This window comes from Hyaena hyaena, unplaced genomic scaffold (genome assembly GCF_003009895.1).
Source record: "Hyaena hyaena isolate Hyena2069 unplaced genomic scaffold, ASM300989v1 scaffold_450, whole genome shotgun sequence".
In the NCBI taxonomy this organism is placed as follows: Eukaryota; Metazoa; Chordata; class Mammalia; order Carnivora; family Hyaenidae; genus Hyaena; species Hyaena hyaena.
The window spans coordinates 761,063-778,932 of record NW_024081084.1 but is presented as its reverse complement, the minus strand read 5'-3'; the positions used below and the strand labels follow the sequence as shown (position 1 = coordinate 778,932).

The window sequence follows — 17,870 nt, the reverse complement described above, 5'->3', positions numbered from 1 at the left end:
AGGTAACTTATGTAATATCTCAATTATATTTGAGGGAGAGAGCGTGAGTGAGATAGGGGCAGAGAGAGGGGGAGACAGAAGATCCAAAGTGAACTCTGCCCTGATGGCAGCGAGCTCAATGCGATGCAGGGCTGGAACTCATGAGCTGAGCCTTGAGATCATGACTGGAGCCAAAGTCAGACGTTCATCTGACTGAGCCACCCAGGTGCCCCTTTCCTGTAGTTTTTAATGCAATTACTGGCATACAAGAAGCAATCAATAAGGAACGGATTGGCTTTTGTAGACAGAAATATGCATCCTTAAACCATTTTTAGAATTGGATTCAAAACAAATAATTTAAAATAAATATAGCCATTAAATTTATTATTATGAACATGAGCAGAATCTACCAATTCTTCCAAAGGAATTTTTTTTAACCAAACTGCAGGCACTTTCTAGTTAATATGAAAGCTCTTTAGCCTGGAGTGTGAAATAAACTGAGTATCTGTTGCACACTTGTCCTGGTAGTGCTTTCTTTCTGCTATTTTGTTTTGTTAATCATTCTATTAAGAAAAGCACTCCTAAAGTCACTTGTACTTCCTTTTCTGTCTACTCCTACCAAATTATGAAAGTGCAGGAGGCAACAGCGAGGAGAAAATGGCAGATAAACGCCCCACATAAGGACATTTTCCTCCTGTGTTGTCACCAAGACAGTGGTAACCTTCCTTGGGCTGGCTCAGCTATAGCAATGTTCCAGCTCAGCTGGAATGCCTAAATTCAAATTCCCTCATGAATATGACTCTAGGAACTTTTTTTCTATAAGGAACCCAGGAAAGATTTTTATTGCTAAGAGCTGAAATATGGGAAGAGAAACACTCTGGGGTCAGCTTAACTGAAAACGGCATAGGAAGGAGCTTCAGCGGGACTGCACTATGGTCCTCTCATCCAGTGAACGATTTGGAAGATGTAGTCGCATAGAATAGAACTCAAGATTTTGGTCCCTTTAAAGGACCACATCTTAACCAGCTAGAGGAGCATTGTGTCCTAGAGACCCTGGGGTGAGAAGGATACAGAAAGCGAAGGACCTAACTATTTAAGCCTCTGCCTCTGAGGGAGTACGATGTGAGGTGCCCCTTGGACTGTTTTGCAAAGTTAGGGTACTGCTAAGAGAGAACCCAAGAAGTGCTAATAGCCATGAGATAAACATCAGAGGAGGGCAGAGGACAGGGGCTTTGAGACCCAGGGTTGCATTTTTGGTACACCCGGGGCCTTCCCAGGGTCCATGTTCACTATGGCTTAATAATATAAGGAAGGCCTTCTTCATGATAGTGATTTCCTATAGCTCTTACTTAGGATTTTAAAAATGTGATACAAATATAAACAGTGCAATTCTAAATTGCAGGAAGCAGACAAAATAATGGCTTCAGAGCAAATAATTTCATTTTTAAATTTAGAGAGCTATCTTTGTAAAACACAAGTATCTAATAAAAACAAAAATGCAATTTCCTCCTGATTTTGCTGTACAGTAAATGGGAGCATCTTAATTTAATGTGACTCAAAGGAAATAAAGCAGGGCTGGCACTTCTACTAATTAATCATCATCGCTCTTCTTGCATTTCATTAAATATCTTAAAACTTGGTCTTTGTACCCAAATTATTAGCTGATAGGCATGACAGCCAAAGAGAAGTATCCCTTTGTCAGAGAGAGAACTCTGTACCTTCTAACATATTTCTGTAGATTTTTCTGAAATACAGACAGAATCCGGGCTTTTATTCTCACTTTCATCCATGAATCACAGGAAATGGACATATGGGAAGAAAAGGGAGTATAGCAACAGGTGATGCTACACCAGACCCCACTAAAACCAACATGCAGCAAGACAAGAGGCCAGCCAAGAGGACCATCTGATACCCAGATGCCACTGCTGAAAAAATTCATTTTAACGCTTGGCAGCAATTTCCTGCATCTGTCAAGTTAACCACATAAAAGACTATAGATTGACATGAAGAACCGGGCTGACAAAGAGGGCAAAAAAGAACATATCAAATGCCATAATCATCAAGAGAATGTGGTGCCAAATGAATGTTGCAAATGCATTCATTTACTCAAGTGATCTGAGATTGTATTGCTGTTTATTAAAAATGATGTCAAAAGAAGCCTGAACTGTCTACAGAAACATGTAGAAAAGCCCACAGTTATATCTTAACAGAAACTTTTTCTGTAACATAGTATCTTTCTTCCCACTTTTAAAGAATGTACTTTTAAAAAAAAGCAGTTATTTCTAATGCTTTTTAATGGGATTCAGCTAACCTATGCCCAGCCCACTTCTCTGGTTAAAAAGAAGTGCTGGAGAGAGTATGGGTTTGTATCTATATATAATGCAGATAATAATTTGCCTTCTCAAATTTTTACATTTGTATTTTGTAGCTTCTACCATTCATGAATGACCCCAAAGACCATGAGGTGCAGTGAGTTGGAATTTTGCTAATTTGAGCTTCTTCGTTCTGAGGGAGGAGGAAGTCACTTAGTGAGTTGGGCCAACTTCTTCAGCTCAACACAGCTTTACTATGTATTTAGTAACACTTTCAAAATGAAAAAAAAAAAAACATTTTTAATGGCATGAAAAATGCCCTATAAGAAAACTACTTTGGAAACAAGTGAAGAAAAGGTGGAAAGATCTAAAATGTAAGTTTGGAAGACATAAAAATGATGAATTCCAAGGTGACTTGGATATATGAAATGAACTGAAATACACAATGTGGGGTCAACCAGGTACTTGTTACAGAAACTAGAAAACATGATTCATTAAGCTTTTGGGGGACATGATTCAAGCAAGGCGAAAATGGGTTTTCAAGTGATAAAAAAAATTAGTAAAAGCTGAAAATGTGGTTAACTTGTGGTCTGGGGGTATACTCAAGAAACACATATCTTTTCCTGACAGTGCGGTTCAAGTCAAAGCCAGGAGACTGTGCAAACATTTCAGTGAAGCAACAGGTGGGGAGAGTAGCTATGGAACAAACCGTTACTCTGAGTCAAGAATGTTCTGAGAATGTGATTTTTTTTTTATTGTTGTTAACAGGAAAGTCAGCAGCAGCAGAAAGTCAGCAGCAGCAGACCGCACTGTACTGAAGCTTATAGAGGACAGATAGTGTTCACTGTAGATAAACTATATCTTCACTGGAAGGAACTGGCTTTGCAAATATCCACATTTAAGGAGGAGGATGGGATGTTCAGACTTACGGTGACCAAGAAAAGATTAATTCCTCTACTCATGGCAACATAGCAGAGCTATCATGAAGTCACACTTGCTTTATTATTTACTAAATCCAGGCTATGAAGGGATAAAATATAAAAATTTGGTTGCATATTCATTTATTTGTAGAATAAAAATTTCATTACAAATAATGTAATACATTTTGGTAATACGGCCTCAAGTTTATTTCAGGCTTTGGGGCTCCTGGGTGGCTCAATCAGTTAAGCATCTGACTCTTGATTTTGGTTCAGGTCATGATCTCACAGTTGTGAGTTTGAGCCCCGCATTGGACTCTGTGCTGACAGTATGGAGACTGCTTGGGATTCTCTTTCTCCCTCTTTCTCTCTGCCTCTCCCCCTGCCCCACAAAATAAATAAATAAAAATTTTAAAAATTAAATGCTTTAATGTTACATTTAATTCTACAAATACAAGTGCCTGAAAAGCCCACTTAAAGAGTGTTATATGATAGTTTAGCTATTTTACATAATATTTAAAGGGGAAATATAGTATACGTGCTGAGTTGGAGCTTTGGAAAGACTGTGGATGTCAAGGGCCTACCACAGGCTCATGAAGTATAAGGAGAAGGTGCTATGTAATTCAAAAGGTTGAGATACCCAGAAAGGACAAGGATATGGAACGGCCAAAAAGGTTATATCACCCTCAGCAATCTTCACTTACTTCTATATTTTGTTTCAATATGATTCCATGAATACATAGGAAAAAATACTGCCTGTACTAGTTTAGCTGATAGTCTTCACAAAGAATAATTTTTTAGTGAGATCGGTGGGATTTCTGACTAATTATAAAGGCTAAAACAAAAACAAAATATCTAACTTAGTTTGAAAGCCTTACTTTCTTCCTAAAATAGGAGTCTTTTAGCCTGTTTTAAAGTAAGTAATATAATGAAATATATAGAGAGACATTAAAAATGATAATGCAGATATATATTGTTGGCATGGGATGACTACCATGATAAATGCTCTTACACGAAAAATACAGATAATATATGTCATATGAAAATATATATTTGGGTATATATCAAAATTTTAACAATGTAATCTCTAGGAAATGAAATTATGTTTTTAACTTTGTCTTTTAACTTTTCATATTGTCTAATTTTTCAATTTATTTTTTGAAGTTTATTTTTGAGAGCGAGCGAGCGAGAGCGCATGCAAGCACAAGTGGGGGAGGGGCAGAAAGAGAGGAAGAGAGAGAATCCCAAGCAGGCTCTGTGCTGTCAGCACAGAGTCTGATGTGGGGCTCAATTCCAAGAACCGTGAGATTGTGACCTGAGCCAAAATCAAGAGTTGGGTGCTTAACCAACTGAGCCACCTAGGTGCCCCTATTGTCTAATTTTTAAACAAAAGCATATGTGACTTTATAATGAAAAATATAGAGATGTTTTCAGTTTTAGAAAATAAATCAGTGTCTGGGAAAAATGTTTTCCTACTTCTTACAGAGTTAACAGACGAACAATATTCAACCTAAAGTACTTACACATGTTTTATAGATCTGTTTAATCAACAATGCAACTTTCCTAATTAAGTTGTGACAGTATCTACTTTTGCAGATGACTGCTATCTTAAAAGCAAATAATATCTTTGAATAATTGTTACTTAAAAAGTAGGCTATTAAACTTGGAAATCTGAATTCCTTGTTTTGAAGCCTGTACATCACTCAGTTTCCAATATTGAATGGTGTAGTTCAGTGATATTTTGGATCCAGCTTGTATACGCTTATGAGAACCAATGGTTTAATTTTCCAAATTTTATCCTGCTAGTTGATGTCACCTTGGTAACTTGAAATGGGTCGTGGTGGGAGTATTCACGCCATAAAAACCAGCAAACATTGTAAATCAGGGTCTCTCTTGTTTAAATGCAGAGAACTGGTTGTTAACCAGGTACCAGCACACCACCTGTCTAGCTCCCAAGACTTTTCTGAGATATTTTTGTAAAATTACCTTTTTTAAAAAAAGTTTTTATTTAAATTCCAGTTAATTAATGTACAGTGTAATATTAGTTTCAGGTGTACAATATAGTGACTCCACATTTCCAGGCAACACCCAGTGTTCATCACAAGGGCCCTCCTTAATCCCCATCTGGTGACTATCAGTGTGTTCTCTACAGTTAAGAGTCTGTTTCTTGTTTGTCTCTTTTTCTCTCCGCTCATTTGTTTTATTTCTTAAGTTCCACATAATTAAGAATTTTATCTGACAAAAACAAAAAGTGAATTGAACAAACTCCTTTTAAAAAAGGCTTTGAAGGGCTGCCTGGGTGGCTTAGTCGGTTAAGCGTCCGACTTTCGCTTAGGTCATGATCTCTCGGTTCGTGGGTTCGAGCCCCGCGTCGGGCTCTGTGCTGACTGCCAGCTCAGAGCCTGGAGCCTGTTTCAGTCTGTGACTCCCTCTCTCTCTGACCCTCCCCTGCTTACGCCGTCTCTCTCTCTCCTAGAAATAAATAAAACAATTCAAAAAAATTTAAAAAAAAAAAGGCTTTGAGCCCTAGAGTTGGTTTCTACAGAGAATGAAGAATGCTCTTTGTTTTCAAATAGACACACATTTTCTCCAAAGTATACACCAAATTCCTTCTTAATAAGACTTATTACAAATAATTATGCTTTCTTACATTCATGCCGTTACTATTTTCTATCAAATACTTCAGTCAGAGGTTGTTTAATCCTTCTAACAAACATACTTATAAAATCCTGTAAAGTAGGATTTCTGTTGCTCTGACGAGGAGCCTTTCCCTAGAGTTTAAAGAGTATGTGAAGATAGCAGGGACTTATCCCACTATATTAGATACCAGAACAAAACAATTTGATTAACTGTGCATGTTCTGCTTTTATAAGGTTTGATTTGCATTATTTTTGACCATTCATTGGTTTTGTTGATTTTATATAACATATTCCTGTAAGTATGTGCTTACACTAAATATCTCAGAAATACTGCACATTAATGAATAATTTTGATTATTCACAGTTGCAAAGCGACAGTCAAAATCTAATAAGATATATTCATATATATTCTCTTTGTATATAAAAAAAGTTTTTGAAATCTGCAATAAAACTCAGCAAAGATATCACTTACAAACTATAACATTTACAGCTGGGTTTCCCATAGTATCACAGACATTACAGAAAGATGAATAACTAAAGCAAATGAGAAATACCTGAAAATGTAATTTGTTCCAATAATGAATGAAGCCTAATAGACAATACTTAGGGTCAAACAGAGAGGTAGAAGAATCACATATACAGGACAAATTGGTAAAGCTGCACCTTACCAGAATAGATTGTTATTTCACTAAGGGTGTTTTAAACATGGTAAAGTTGCAACCTTGACAATGTGTATTATTTTAAGTCCTGGAAGTAAGGTTTCAGAGTTTAGGTTTAGCCAAGTGCTATAAATACATTCATTAAAAAATTAAAACTTAATTAATTTTAAGCTCATTGTAAGACAAACTGTCATGAATACAGACAATAAAAATTGCAAACCCAAAAACATCTTAACATTTCACTGTACAAACAAAGTATAATAAATACAAATCAATGTCCGTTAAGTCACAAGGATTTGCATTAAAATGGATGTTAAAACATACCTTTAGCTTATGCTCTTTTCTGTTGATGATGACAGCTGTAATCTGTTGGTCCATAAAAATCAGAATAGTACAGAGCAAAGCTGGTATGATAGCAGCTATTACTGTCCACCATGGATTTGGACCTAAAGGTGTAACAAACCAGCCACGATCATCCCTGGTCGGCTGCAAGAAATAAAAGAATGTACATAGTTAGTTACTGGATTAATGGATACCTAATCAAATTAAGTCTTACAGATGCTACCAGAAAAGCACCAATTATACACTGATATGCTGAGTGAGCTATATTTAATAATAATAGTAATATCCACAAAGAATTTATAAGGTAAAAGGCACTAGTCTAAGTGCTTTAAATATTTTAACTCAGCTTTTTTTCAAAACACTCTAAAGAAGATACACATAATAAAATTGAAGCATACAGGGGTCTAGTAAGTTGCCCAAGGTTCCACAGGTAGTAAGTGGTGGAGACAGAATTTAAACTTTGACTGGTTCAAAACTCTATGTTCTTAATCAACACCTATAGTAAATAAAATAATATTAATATTTATCATTTACAGTTGACAAATTTATTTACGTTTATAAATAGCACATGGACAAATGTGTATAATTCTCATCTAGGATGTGTGCATAGGCCATTATGTGAAAATAGCATAAAGACACCTGGTCCTTTTAGAAGTTCAGGAAATGGTTCTGAACATTGCTGGTGCCTGAGATGAGTCCCAGAGGAATTCATTTTGACAATTCTTTGAGGACCTCCTCAGCCCTGTCTGACAGGTGAGAAAACTGAGGCTCACAGAGGTTTAGTAACTGGTCCACGGGTTACTTACTTATTAATATGGTCAGAATTCCATTCCAGATCTAACTTTATCTCTTTCCCAAGCCCTATCCACTGTGAAATTTTGCATCAAAGTAATGTATTTTCTCTTAGTTTCAAAATGCGTCTTTATCTTTCAAGAGTGTTGTATATAGATATTCCTACTGGAATAACTGACAGAAAATTTTTTCAATTAGCCCCTAGACTCCACCTCTGGGTTTTTTTTTCTTTTAATATTAGACCAAAATTTTAGTCATGCAGTGAGCATTTTATTGAATGCTCTCTTAATCTATATTCTTTATATTTTCATGAAAATCTCAAGTACTAGGATTACAGCCATCACCTAAATGAAGGTTAGACATGCAGAGATGGAGAAATAGATAGTAAATGTTATGATAACTTCACCTTGAAAACACTTGGTACTTGCAGTTTTGGAGATGGGATCCCAATGGCATAGTCAATTAAAACCATACACAGAATTGTAAGAAAGACAGCAAAGTCACTCACTATGGATCGAACCTAAAAATAATGAAAACACTTTTCACTTAAAGAACAATAAACAGTAAGGAATACTCAAGAAGACAATCCAAAATCACAATTTATAAAGACTTTATGACATAATATCATAATACCATATTTGGTGCATATTATAATATTATAATTAGCTCTGTCAGAACCTGAGTATATATTTATGTGTTCTGCCATTAAGACAGATATGCACTCAACCTTTCTAGAATGAGGCATTCTTTAATAGCTACCTGGTGATTGTGCTGTTTTCAGTATTTATTTAAAATCTACGTTTATTAAGTGTATGAATATTTAAAACAGAATAAGATGGCATGTCCAGAATTAGGCTGAAGTTTAGGATTCTTTCTCCCGATGGTACCATTTTAATATGATAAACCTAAAGCACAATAAAAGAATCTATTTATATTGAAGAAGCAGAATATTTTAGTTAATCTGGATTGTTAAGTATGACAGCAGGAAATGTGTACAACAGAGTGGAAAAAAAATTTAAAGTTATTCTCTATAAGCTAGTTCTTTTCCCTTTTTTTAAAAAATTTAATTCCAGTGTAGTTAACATACAGTTTTATATTCATTTCAGGTGTAAAATATAGTGATTCAACAATTCACACATCACCCAGTGCTCATCAAGAAAAATGTATACCAGTTTTTAAAGCCATTTTTCATGTACTTAAAAAAAAATTTTAAGTTTATTTTTCAGAGACAAAGAGAGACAGGTCGTGAGTGGGGGAGGGGCAGAGAGAGAGAGAGAGGGAAACACAGAACACGATGCAGGCTCCAGGCTAAGAGCTGTCAGCACAGAGTCCAACACAGAGACACAGAGATCATGAACTGGACCGAAGTCTGCTGCTTAACCAACTGAGCCACCCAGAGGCCTCAGCCATTTTTCATTGATAAAGCCACCTTTAATTAATCATATTGCACTTTCAGGCGGGAGGGGGGAGAAGGAACTAATCTTCCACCTTAGGAAAGGAAGAGGTGACAAAAAAAGAAGTTTTATCTGGAAGAAACAGTTCTTAAAACATTTTCCTAGAGGGGAGTTTTGATCATAATCTTTAGCTCATCCCTAAAAAGCTTGTTTTCTTGTTTCTTTTCTTTTCTTTCTTTTTTTTTTCTTTTTGGCTGAGTCAGACATTATAGGTGTTACTTTGCAGTGTTAAATATTGAACTAAGCTGTTTCTCTGTTTACTTTCCTCTCCAAATATGCAGATGCAAACGTGGTGGGTTAGGGGGAGGGACTGACACTTTAAAAACGAAAAAGAGAATAGTGTTCCAATGAGTCTTGCAGGGGCTTTCCCAATTAGAGAATGTAGCAGAGGCTTCTATGAGGTATCTGTCAGGCTGGAATAGTTCCCACTGTTCACTGGGCAAGAAAGTGACAATCAGTAATGCAGTGTGTGCTTTTGATTTCCAAAAGCCTAAGTGGGAAAGTGGAAGCTTATCTTTGGGATCTGCAGTTAGAACAAAAACCCAGGGGGAACATGCAGTCCTAGCACCTGGATCACAAAGGATCCTAGCACCTCTCTCAGGGCATCTCACTCCTAACCTGGCAAGCTCCTTCACACTTTAAAAAAAAAAGGGGGGGGGGCATTTCAGTAGCTCCTTTTATGACAGCAATTGCTGCAATTGCTATTTCTTCTGTCTTAAAACCCTTAAAACCCGTATGACTCTATAACATGCTTTGTGTTGATCAGTAAAATTGCAGCTGAAGTACCTTGGTTGGAAAATAGCGGCTGGTCTTGAACTGCTTCAGGGTGGCTGACAGCGTAACTGTGGAAAAGAACAGGATCACTGACCAAAACAGAACATCTGGGACATATGGGTGGTCGTGGCCACAGGCTCGTCCAACATACTCTCCATGCAGTGATTTGCATTCCTGCCAGAGGAAGGAAAACAAATGGAACTAGTAAGAGATAGGACACGTTTCTTTCAGAAAACAAACATCTTAAGACCAAGTATAGTTGAGACACTGAAGCTCTTCATGTATGGCTCCCAATGATAGAAGAGACAGCAGAGTAAGCTTTATGAATTCTATTTGGATAGGTACTGAGCAATTTTAGAGATTTAGATTATGTTAAAATTGAACACGAACTACTTGTAACATTTTTGCTTTTTCAGAATTAAATTTAAATCTGTAAAACTAATTCACTGCCAATCAATGTATATTTAACCTAATCTCCACTAAGTTCCTAACACTAGATTTATTGAAAAAATGACAGAGTTGATGAGTGGTTACTAGGGTCGACATTATGCCAAACCATTTAAACATATGATCTTAATCAATTTCTACATCCACCCGATAAAATAGAGAGCTGTCCTTATTTCTATTTATGTCTGAGAAATCTGAGACATAGAAAAATTGAGTAATTTCCTGTGGCCTCACTGCTGCTGGGTAGCAGAGCTTTGATATAAATATGGTGCCTATGGTGGGAATATTATCGCGGATTAAAGAACAGTGATTTTGTAGAATTATCTAGTCCAAAAGATACCAAGAAAAATGAAAAAGGCAACAAGAAAACTATGATATATTACTACTTACAATAAAACTGAGAGTCAAAGATGGAGCTCAAAATTATATTACAGAACAAGGAGAGAAAGTTACTACATGAGTAAGGCAAATTTCATATTTATTATTACTTGTCCTTGTTTTTGTTTTTTTCCTGATATGTATTTTTATCAGCCCCTGAAAGATCATTCTAATTACTGCCTTAGCCAGGAGGTGGCAGCAAAGTCAAAAAAATTTCTTTTCTCCAAGAAAAACAGCATTTTAAACATTTTTTAAATGAGATAAAAAATTATTTTAAACTCATTTTAGTTTCTCTTATTTTATATTAAATATCAGATTACTTAAGTGTTTTTTTTTTTTAAACAGAAAATAGTGGTTTAAGCGATCCAGTGACCTTATTAGTACTTGAGATATTCTGGACCTAAACAGAAACTGGATTGGGCCACGGTACAGAAGGATCTTGGGGACAATATGGAGTGAGGATTGATTAGCAGCAGAGTCTGCCCAATGAACAAAGCCTCAGGTCCTGGACTGCTTGAATAGCTAAAATAAATACCTTCAAAAGATTTTAGAATAGGTCACAGATAGCCACATTATCCAAAAACAAATCAACAACCAATAAAATCTATTTGGGGTAACTACCCCTAAGAATGGAATTCTTGAGAAATATTGCTAGCTTATCTTATAATTCTCTAGAAAACAATCTGACCCCTTGTCTAATCTAGCTGTAAATATCTTCCTTGCTAAAGTTGAAATTTCAATTATCCATATTAAGTTAATACAGAGCACAATAATTTGGATAATAAAAGACCAAAGAAACCACTCTCTCCCAGCCTTCTAGATGGCTTTAATTTTCCTTCTCTCAAAACTTTAAAAACATAGATAAAGTATCAAAAGGGCATCCCTGCATTTTTAGTCTCTTTTCTTGCTCCTGTCCAGAGATGCTGGTAGAGCAATTATTAAGCAAAGTCTTGATTAAACAGAATGGCTAAATACAAAGAGGAGCTAGGAGACGCATTGCAAACACATCATCTATGGATTTGTGGCCATCCTTAGTCTTTTGTGCTGATATAAAAGTCTTCTAAATATTCCTTCAACTTGGCTGGGTCTCATTCTCAATTTTTAAGAACACAGATGCCAATATTTTGCTTGTCCCCATCTCTCAAAACAGAGAAGGCCTGAAGCCATAGGACACTGAACCGCAGGAGTCTGGGAGGAAAAGAGACAGAGTCCACTAAGAAGACAACCTCATAGGTGCATGAGTGCGAACTGGGGAAAATAAAAACAGGCTGGACCCGGAGACACAGAGGGAGGGGAGAGAGCCCCGCCTCGAGCCCCGCTGCGGAGAGTCGAGGGGAAGAGAATGAGGCTGAAACAGCTCATAGAACTGTCCCTGGAGAAGAGAAAAACCTCGGCTGGGGATGGAGAGTGATCCTATTTCTAGCTATGGTGTTGACTATGGGCTGGGTGCCCTGGTCCCAGGTGGCGCCAGGAGAAACTGCTCCGCTGCTCTCCTGGCTCCATCCCCATCAGGGAAGGTACACGGCCTGAAACCGCTCTTGCAGCTCTATCTCGGCTGGGAAGCAGCCCAACCTGGGGGATTATATTTCAGACAGTATCAATAAAGCATGCGGACTAAGACCTGGAAATGAGGCAGGGCTTGGGACACAGAACATGGCCCACCTTGGCTACGCTCACAAAACAGGGAGATCGACACAAAAGGGTGATTTGCAATGCTTGGTTCCAGAAGGGACTGGAGTCCCACCATTTCTCTTCCCATTATCACCAAGGCGGGACCTCAGGGAGGAGCCACAGGTCACAGTGGAGGCTAAGGCCTGCCTACACCAAACCACGCCCATCCTGCTAGAGAGCTTTTTTTTTTTTTTTTTAACCAGAACCTGGGGCAAGACCAACACGCATGCACTGCTGTGATTAATTCCAGACCAATTATTTCTATTCAGATATATTTTCTCTCGTCTCATTCATAACCCTCCCCTCTGCTGGACTGGGTACTCTGGTTACTGGTTTGCTTAAACAGCCACATTTAAGCCATTCTCTAGATGTATATTCAACACCTCCACTGCTACCTTACTCTCTCTATCTCTCTCTCTCTCTGGAGTAATCAGACTATATAGTTTCTCTGAGTAACATTATCTTCATTTCTTTCTCCTGGCCTCCTACCATATTCTCCTCTTTCTCTCTCTGAATTAAGCCTCTAAGTCTCTCTGCCTGGCCATTGTCTAATTTCACTTTCTCCCCGCCCCTGTCATTTCTCTCTTTGTATATGCTCTTCCATAAGCAATGCATATACCCTGCTCTTTATTTGTAGCTGGGAATTCTAGTTTTATGCTTTTAGACTGTCCTTTGTCTTTTTTTTTCTTTTTTCTTTGCTTTTCTCTTTTTCTTTTTCCCTTTCTGTTTGCTTGTTTGTTGGATTTGTCTGTGTGTTTGTGTTCCTTTGTTCCCTGCATGTTTGTCTGTCTGTTTTCCTTTCCAGGGCTACCTCAATAAAGGAACCAAAGTACACATGGTGGAGAGTCCCAAATACCACTACGAGTAGGAAAATAAAATAACCAAAGTCTCAACGAGAGACCAAGAGACATCATTAAAAGACTACTTCCTGAATGGACAAGGCCCTGGACAGTCAATGAGCCATCGTTAATACAGCAGTACTCACAGGTGCAGAGCACATAACAAGCTTTTAAAACTAACAAGAGACAGAAAGCTAACCAAAATGACGAAAAAGAAGAACTCTCCTCTAAAGAAATTCCAGGAAGAAATGACAGCTAAAGAACTGCTCAAAACTGATATAAGCAACATAACTGAACAAGAATTTAGAAGAACAGTCATAAAATTAATCGCTGGGCTTGAAAAAGGCATAACAGACATCAGAGAAGCTACTGCTACAAAAACTATGGCGCTTAAAAATAGTAGTGATGAATTAAAAAATGCTATAAATGAGGTGCATAATAAAACGGAGGGGTCAAATGCACGGCTTGAAGAGGCAGAGAGGAGAATAAGTAAATTAGAAGACACAATTATAGAAAAAGGGGAAGCTTAGAAAAAGAGAGACAAACTGATACAGGAGCATGAAAGGAGAGTTCGAGAACAGAATGATACAATCAAACGGACCAATATCCGTATCATAGGAACCGCAGAAGAGAAAGAGAGGGAAAGGCGCTGAAGGAGTACTTGAACAAATTATGCCTGAGAACTTCCCCAGTCTGGGGAAGGAAACAGGCATTGAAATCCAAGATGCACAGAGAACTCCCCTCAGACATAACTTGAATCCATCTTCTGCACGACATATCATAGTGAAATTGACAAAATATAAGGACAAAGAGAGAATTCTGAAAGCAGCTAGGGATAAAGGGCCCTAACATACAAAGGGAGACCTCGCAGAGTAGTTGCAGACCTATCTACTGAAACTTGACAGGCCAGAAAGAAATGGCAGGAAATCTTAAATGTAATGAAGAGAAAAAATATGCAGCCAAGAATCCACTATCCAGCAAGCCTGTCATTCAGAAGAGAAGGAAAGATAAACGTCTTCCCAAATAAACAAATATTGAGAGAATTCATCACCAGCCCTACAAGAAATTCTAAGGGTGACTCTGTGAGGAAATGTTGCAAGGAACACAAGGTACAAGAGACACCACCACAAGCACAAATCCTACAGAGAACACAATAACTCTAAACCCATATTTTTCAAACACTGAATGTAAATGGACAAAATGCTCCAATCAAAAGACATAGGGTAGCAGAATGGATAAAAAACAAAATCCACCAATTTGCTGTCTACAAGAGACTCATTTTAGACCTGAGGACACCTTCAGATTGAAAGTAAGGGGATGGAGGAATATCTATCATGCTACTGGAAGTCAAAAGAAAGCTGGAGTAGCCACACTTATATTGGACAAACTGGACTTTAACGTAAAGGCAGTAACAAGGGATGAAGAAGGGCATTATATAATAATTACAGGGCCTACCCATCAGGAAGAGCTAACAATTATAAATATCTACGCACCGAATATAGGAGCACCCAAATACATAAAATAATTAGTCACAAACAGAAACAATCTATGGATAAGAATGTGCTAATAGCAGGGAACTTCAATACACCACTTACAGCAATGGATAGATCAACTAGATAGAAAACCAATAAAGAAACAATGGACTTGAATGACACATTGAACCAGATGGATTTGACAAATATATTTAGATTCTATATCCTAAGGCTATGGAATTCACTTTCTTCTCAAGTGCACATGGCACATTCTCCAAGATACGTCACATAATGGGACATAAAGCAGCAGTCAAAAAATATAAAAGAACTGAGATCATACCATGCACATTTTCAGATCACAATGTTATGAAACTTGAAATCAATCACAGGGAAAAGTCTGGAAAACCTCGAAAAACATGGAGGCTAAAGAACACCCTACTAAAGAACGAGTGGGTCAATCAGGCAATTAGAGAAGAAATTAAATATATATATGGAAACAAATAAAAATACAACTATCCAACTCTTTGGGATGCAGCAAAGGCAGTCATAAGAAAAAAATATATTGCACTCTAGGCATATTTCAAGAACTAGAAAAGCACAAATACAAAATCTAACAGCACACCTAAAGGAACTAGAAGGAGAGCAACAAGAGCACCCCAAACCCAGCAGAAGAAGAGAAATAATAAAAACAAGGGCAGAAATAAACAATATAGAATCCAAAAAACGGTTGAACAGATCAATGAAACCAAGAGTTGTTTTTTTGAAAAAATAAACAAAATTGACAAACCTCTCGCCAGGCTTCTCAAAAAGAAAAGAGAGAGCACCCAAATAGACAAAATCAGTAATGAAAATGGACTTATAACAACCAATCCCTCAGAAATATAAGCAATCATCAGCGAATACTATGAAAAATATATGCCAACAAACTAGACAAATTAGAAGAAATCGACAAATTCCCAAAGATACACACACTACCAAAATTCACACGGGAAGAGAGAGAAAATCCGAACAGACACATAACTAGTGAAGAAATTGAATCAGTTATCATAAATCTCCCAACAAATAAGAACCCTGGGCCAGATGGCTTACCTGGGGAATTCTACTAAACATTTAAATCAGAGTTAATACCCATTCTTCTCAAGCTATTCCAAAAAAATAGAACTGGAAGGAAAACTTCCGGACTCATTCTACAAAGCCAGCATCACTTTGATTCCCAAGCCAGACAGAGACCCAGCAAAAAAGAGAACTACAGGCCAATATGGATGATGAATAGGGAGGCAAAATTCCTCAACAAGATACTTGCAAATCGAATGCAACGGCACATAAAAAGAATTATCCACCATGATCAAGTGGGATTCTTTCCTGGGTTATAGGGCTGGTTGAATATTCACAAACCAATCAATGTGATACATCACATCAACAAAAGAAAAGATAAAAACCATATGATCCTGTCGACAGATGCAGAAAAAGCATTTGACAAAATACAGCATCCTTTCTTAATAAAGACCCTCGAGAAGGTTGGGATAGAAGGAACTTACTTAAACATCATAAAAGCCATCTATGAGAAGCCCTCAGCTAACATTATCCTCAACAGGGAAAAACAGAGATTTCCCCCTGAAATCAGGAGCACGACAGGGATGTCCACTTTCACCACTGTTGTTTAACGTAGTGTTGGAAGTCCTGGCATCAGCAATCAGACAATAAAAGGAAATAAAAGGCATCAGAGCTGGCAAAGAAGAAGTCAAACTTTCACTTTTTGCAGATGACATGATACTCTACATAGAAAACCCGACACACTCCGCCAGAAGCCTACTACAACTGATCCATGAATTCAGCAAAGACTCAGGGTACAAAATCAACATACAGAAATTGGTTGCATTTTTCTATACCAATAATGAAGCAACAGATAGAGAAATCAAGAAACTGATCCCATTCACAATTGCACCAAAAACCATAAAATACCTAGAAATAAACCTATCCAAAGATACAGGAGATCTGTATCATGAAAACTATAGAAAACTTAAGAAGAAAATTGAAGAAGACACAAGAAATGGAAAAAAATTCCATGCTCATGGATCAGAAGAATATAGTTAAAATGTCATTACTACCCAAAGCAATCTACACATTCAATGCAATTCCAATCAAAATTGCACCAGCATACTTCTCAAAACTAGAACAAACTATCCTAAAATTTGTATGGAACCACAAAAGACCCCGAATAGCCAAAGTAATATTGAAGAAGAAAACCAAAACGGGAGGCATCACCATCCCAGACTTTAGCCTCTACCACAAAGCTGTCATCAAGACAGTATGGTATTGGCACAAAAACAGACAGATAGACCAGTGGGATAGAATAGAATATGGCCAACTAATCTTTGACAAAGTGGGAAAGAGTATCCAATGGAAAAAACACAGCCTCTTTAACAGATGGTGCTGGGAGAACTGGGCAGCAACATGCAGAAGAATGAAACTAGATCACTTTCTCACACCATACACAAAAATAAACTCAAAATGCATAAAGGAGTTGATGTGAGACAGGAAACCATCAAAACCCTAGAGAAGAAAGAAGGAAAAAACCTCCTTGACCTCAACCGCAGCAATTTCTTACTTGACACATCCCCAAAGGCAAGGGAATCAAGAGCAAAAATGAACTATGGGGACCTCATCAAGATAAAACTTCTGCACGGCAAAGTAAACAATCAGTAAAATGACTAGGCTAGTATCCAAAATCTATAAGGAACTCACCAAACTCCACACCCAAAAAACAAATAATACAGTGAAGAAATAGGCAGAAGACATAAACAGACACTTCTCCAAAGAGGACATCCAGACGGCCAACAGACACATGAAACGATGCTCAGCATCCCTTATCATCAGGGATATGCAGATCAAAACCACACTGAGATGCCACCTCACACCAGTCAGAGTTACTAAAATGAACAAATCAGAGGACTCTAGATGCTGGCGTGGATGTGGAGAAATGGCACCCTCTTACACTGTTGGTGGCAATGTAAACTGGTGTAGCCCCTCGGGAAAACAGTGTGTAAGTTCCTCAAAAAAGTAACAATAGAACTCCCTGATGACTCAGCAATAGCACTGCTAGGAATTTACCCAAGGGATACAGGAGTGCTGATGCATAGGGGCACATGTACCCCAATGTTCATAGTAGCACTCTAAACAATAGCCAAATCATGG

At 37.6% G+C, this 17,870-nt stretch overlaps 1 protein-coding gene across 1 annotated transcript in view; it reads right to left on the bottom strand.

The window, feature by feature from the left end:
* SLC4A10 (solute carrier family 4 member 10) overlaps positions 1-17,870 on the bottom strand; it is a 207,188-nt gene that overhangs the window by 31,107 nt on the left and 158,211 nt on the right. The window contains exons 17-19 of the mRNA XM_039253448.1: positions 9,881-10,042; positions 8,047-8,160; positions 6,831-6,992 (exon numbers count right to left, since the gene is read on the bottom strand). Coding sequence (XP_039109379.1) covers positions 6,831-6,992; positions 8,047-8,160; positions 9,881-10,042 — 438 coding nt within the window. The remainder of the gene's footprint in view (positions 1-6,830; positions 6,993-8,046; positions 8,161-9,880; positions 10,043-17,870) is intronic.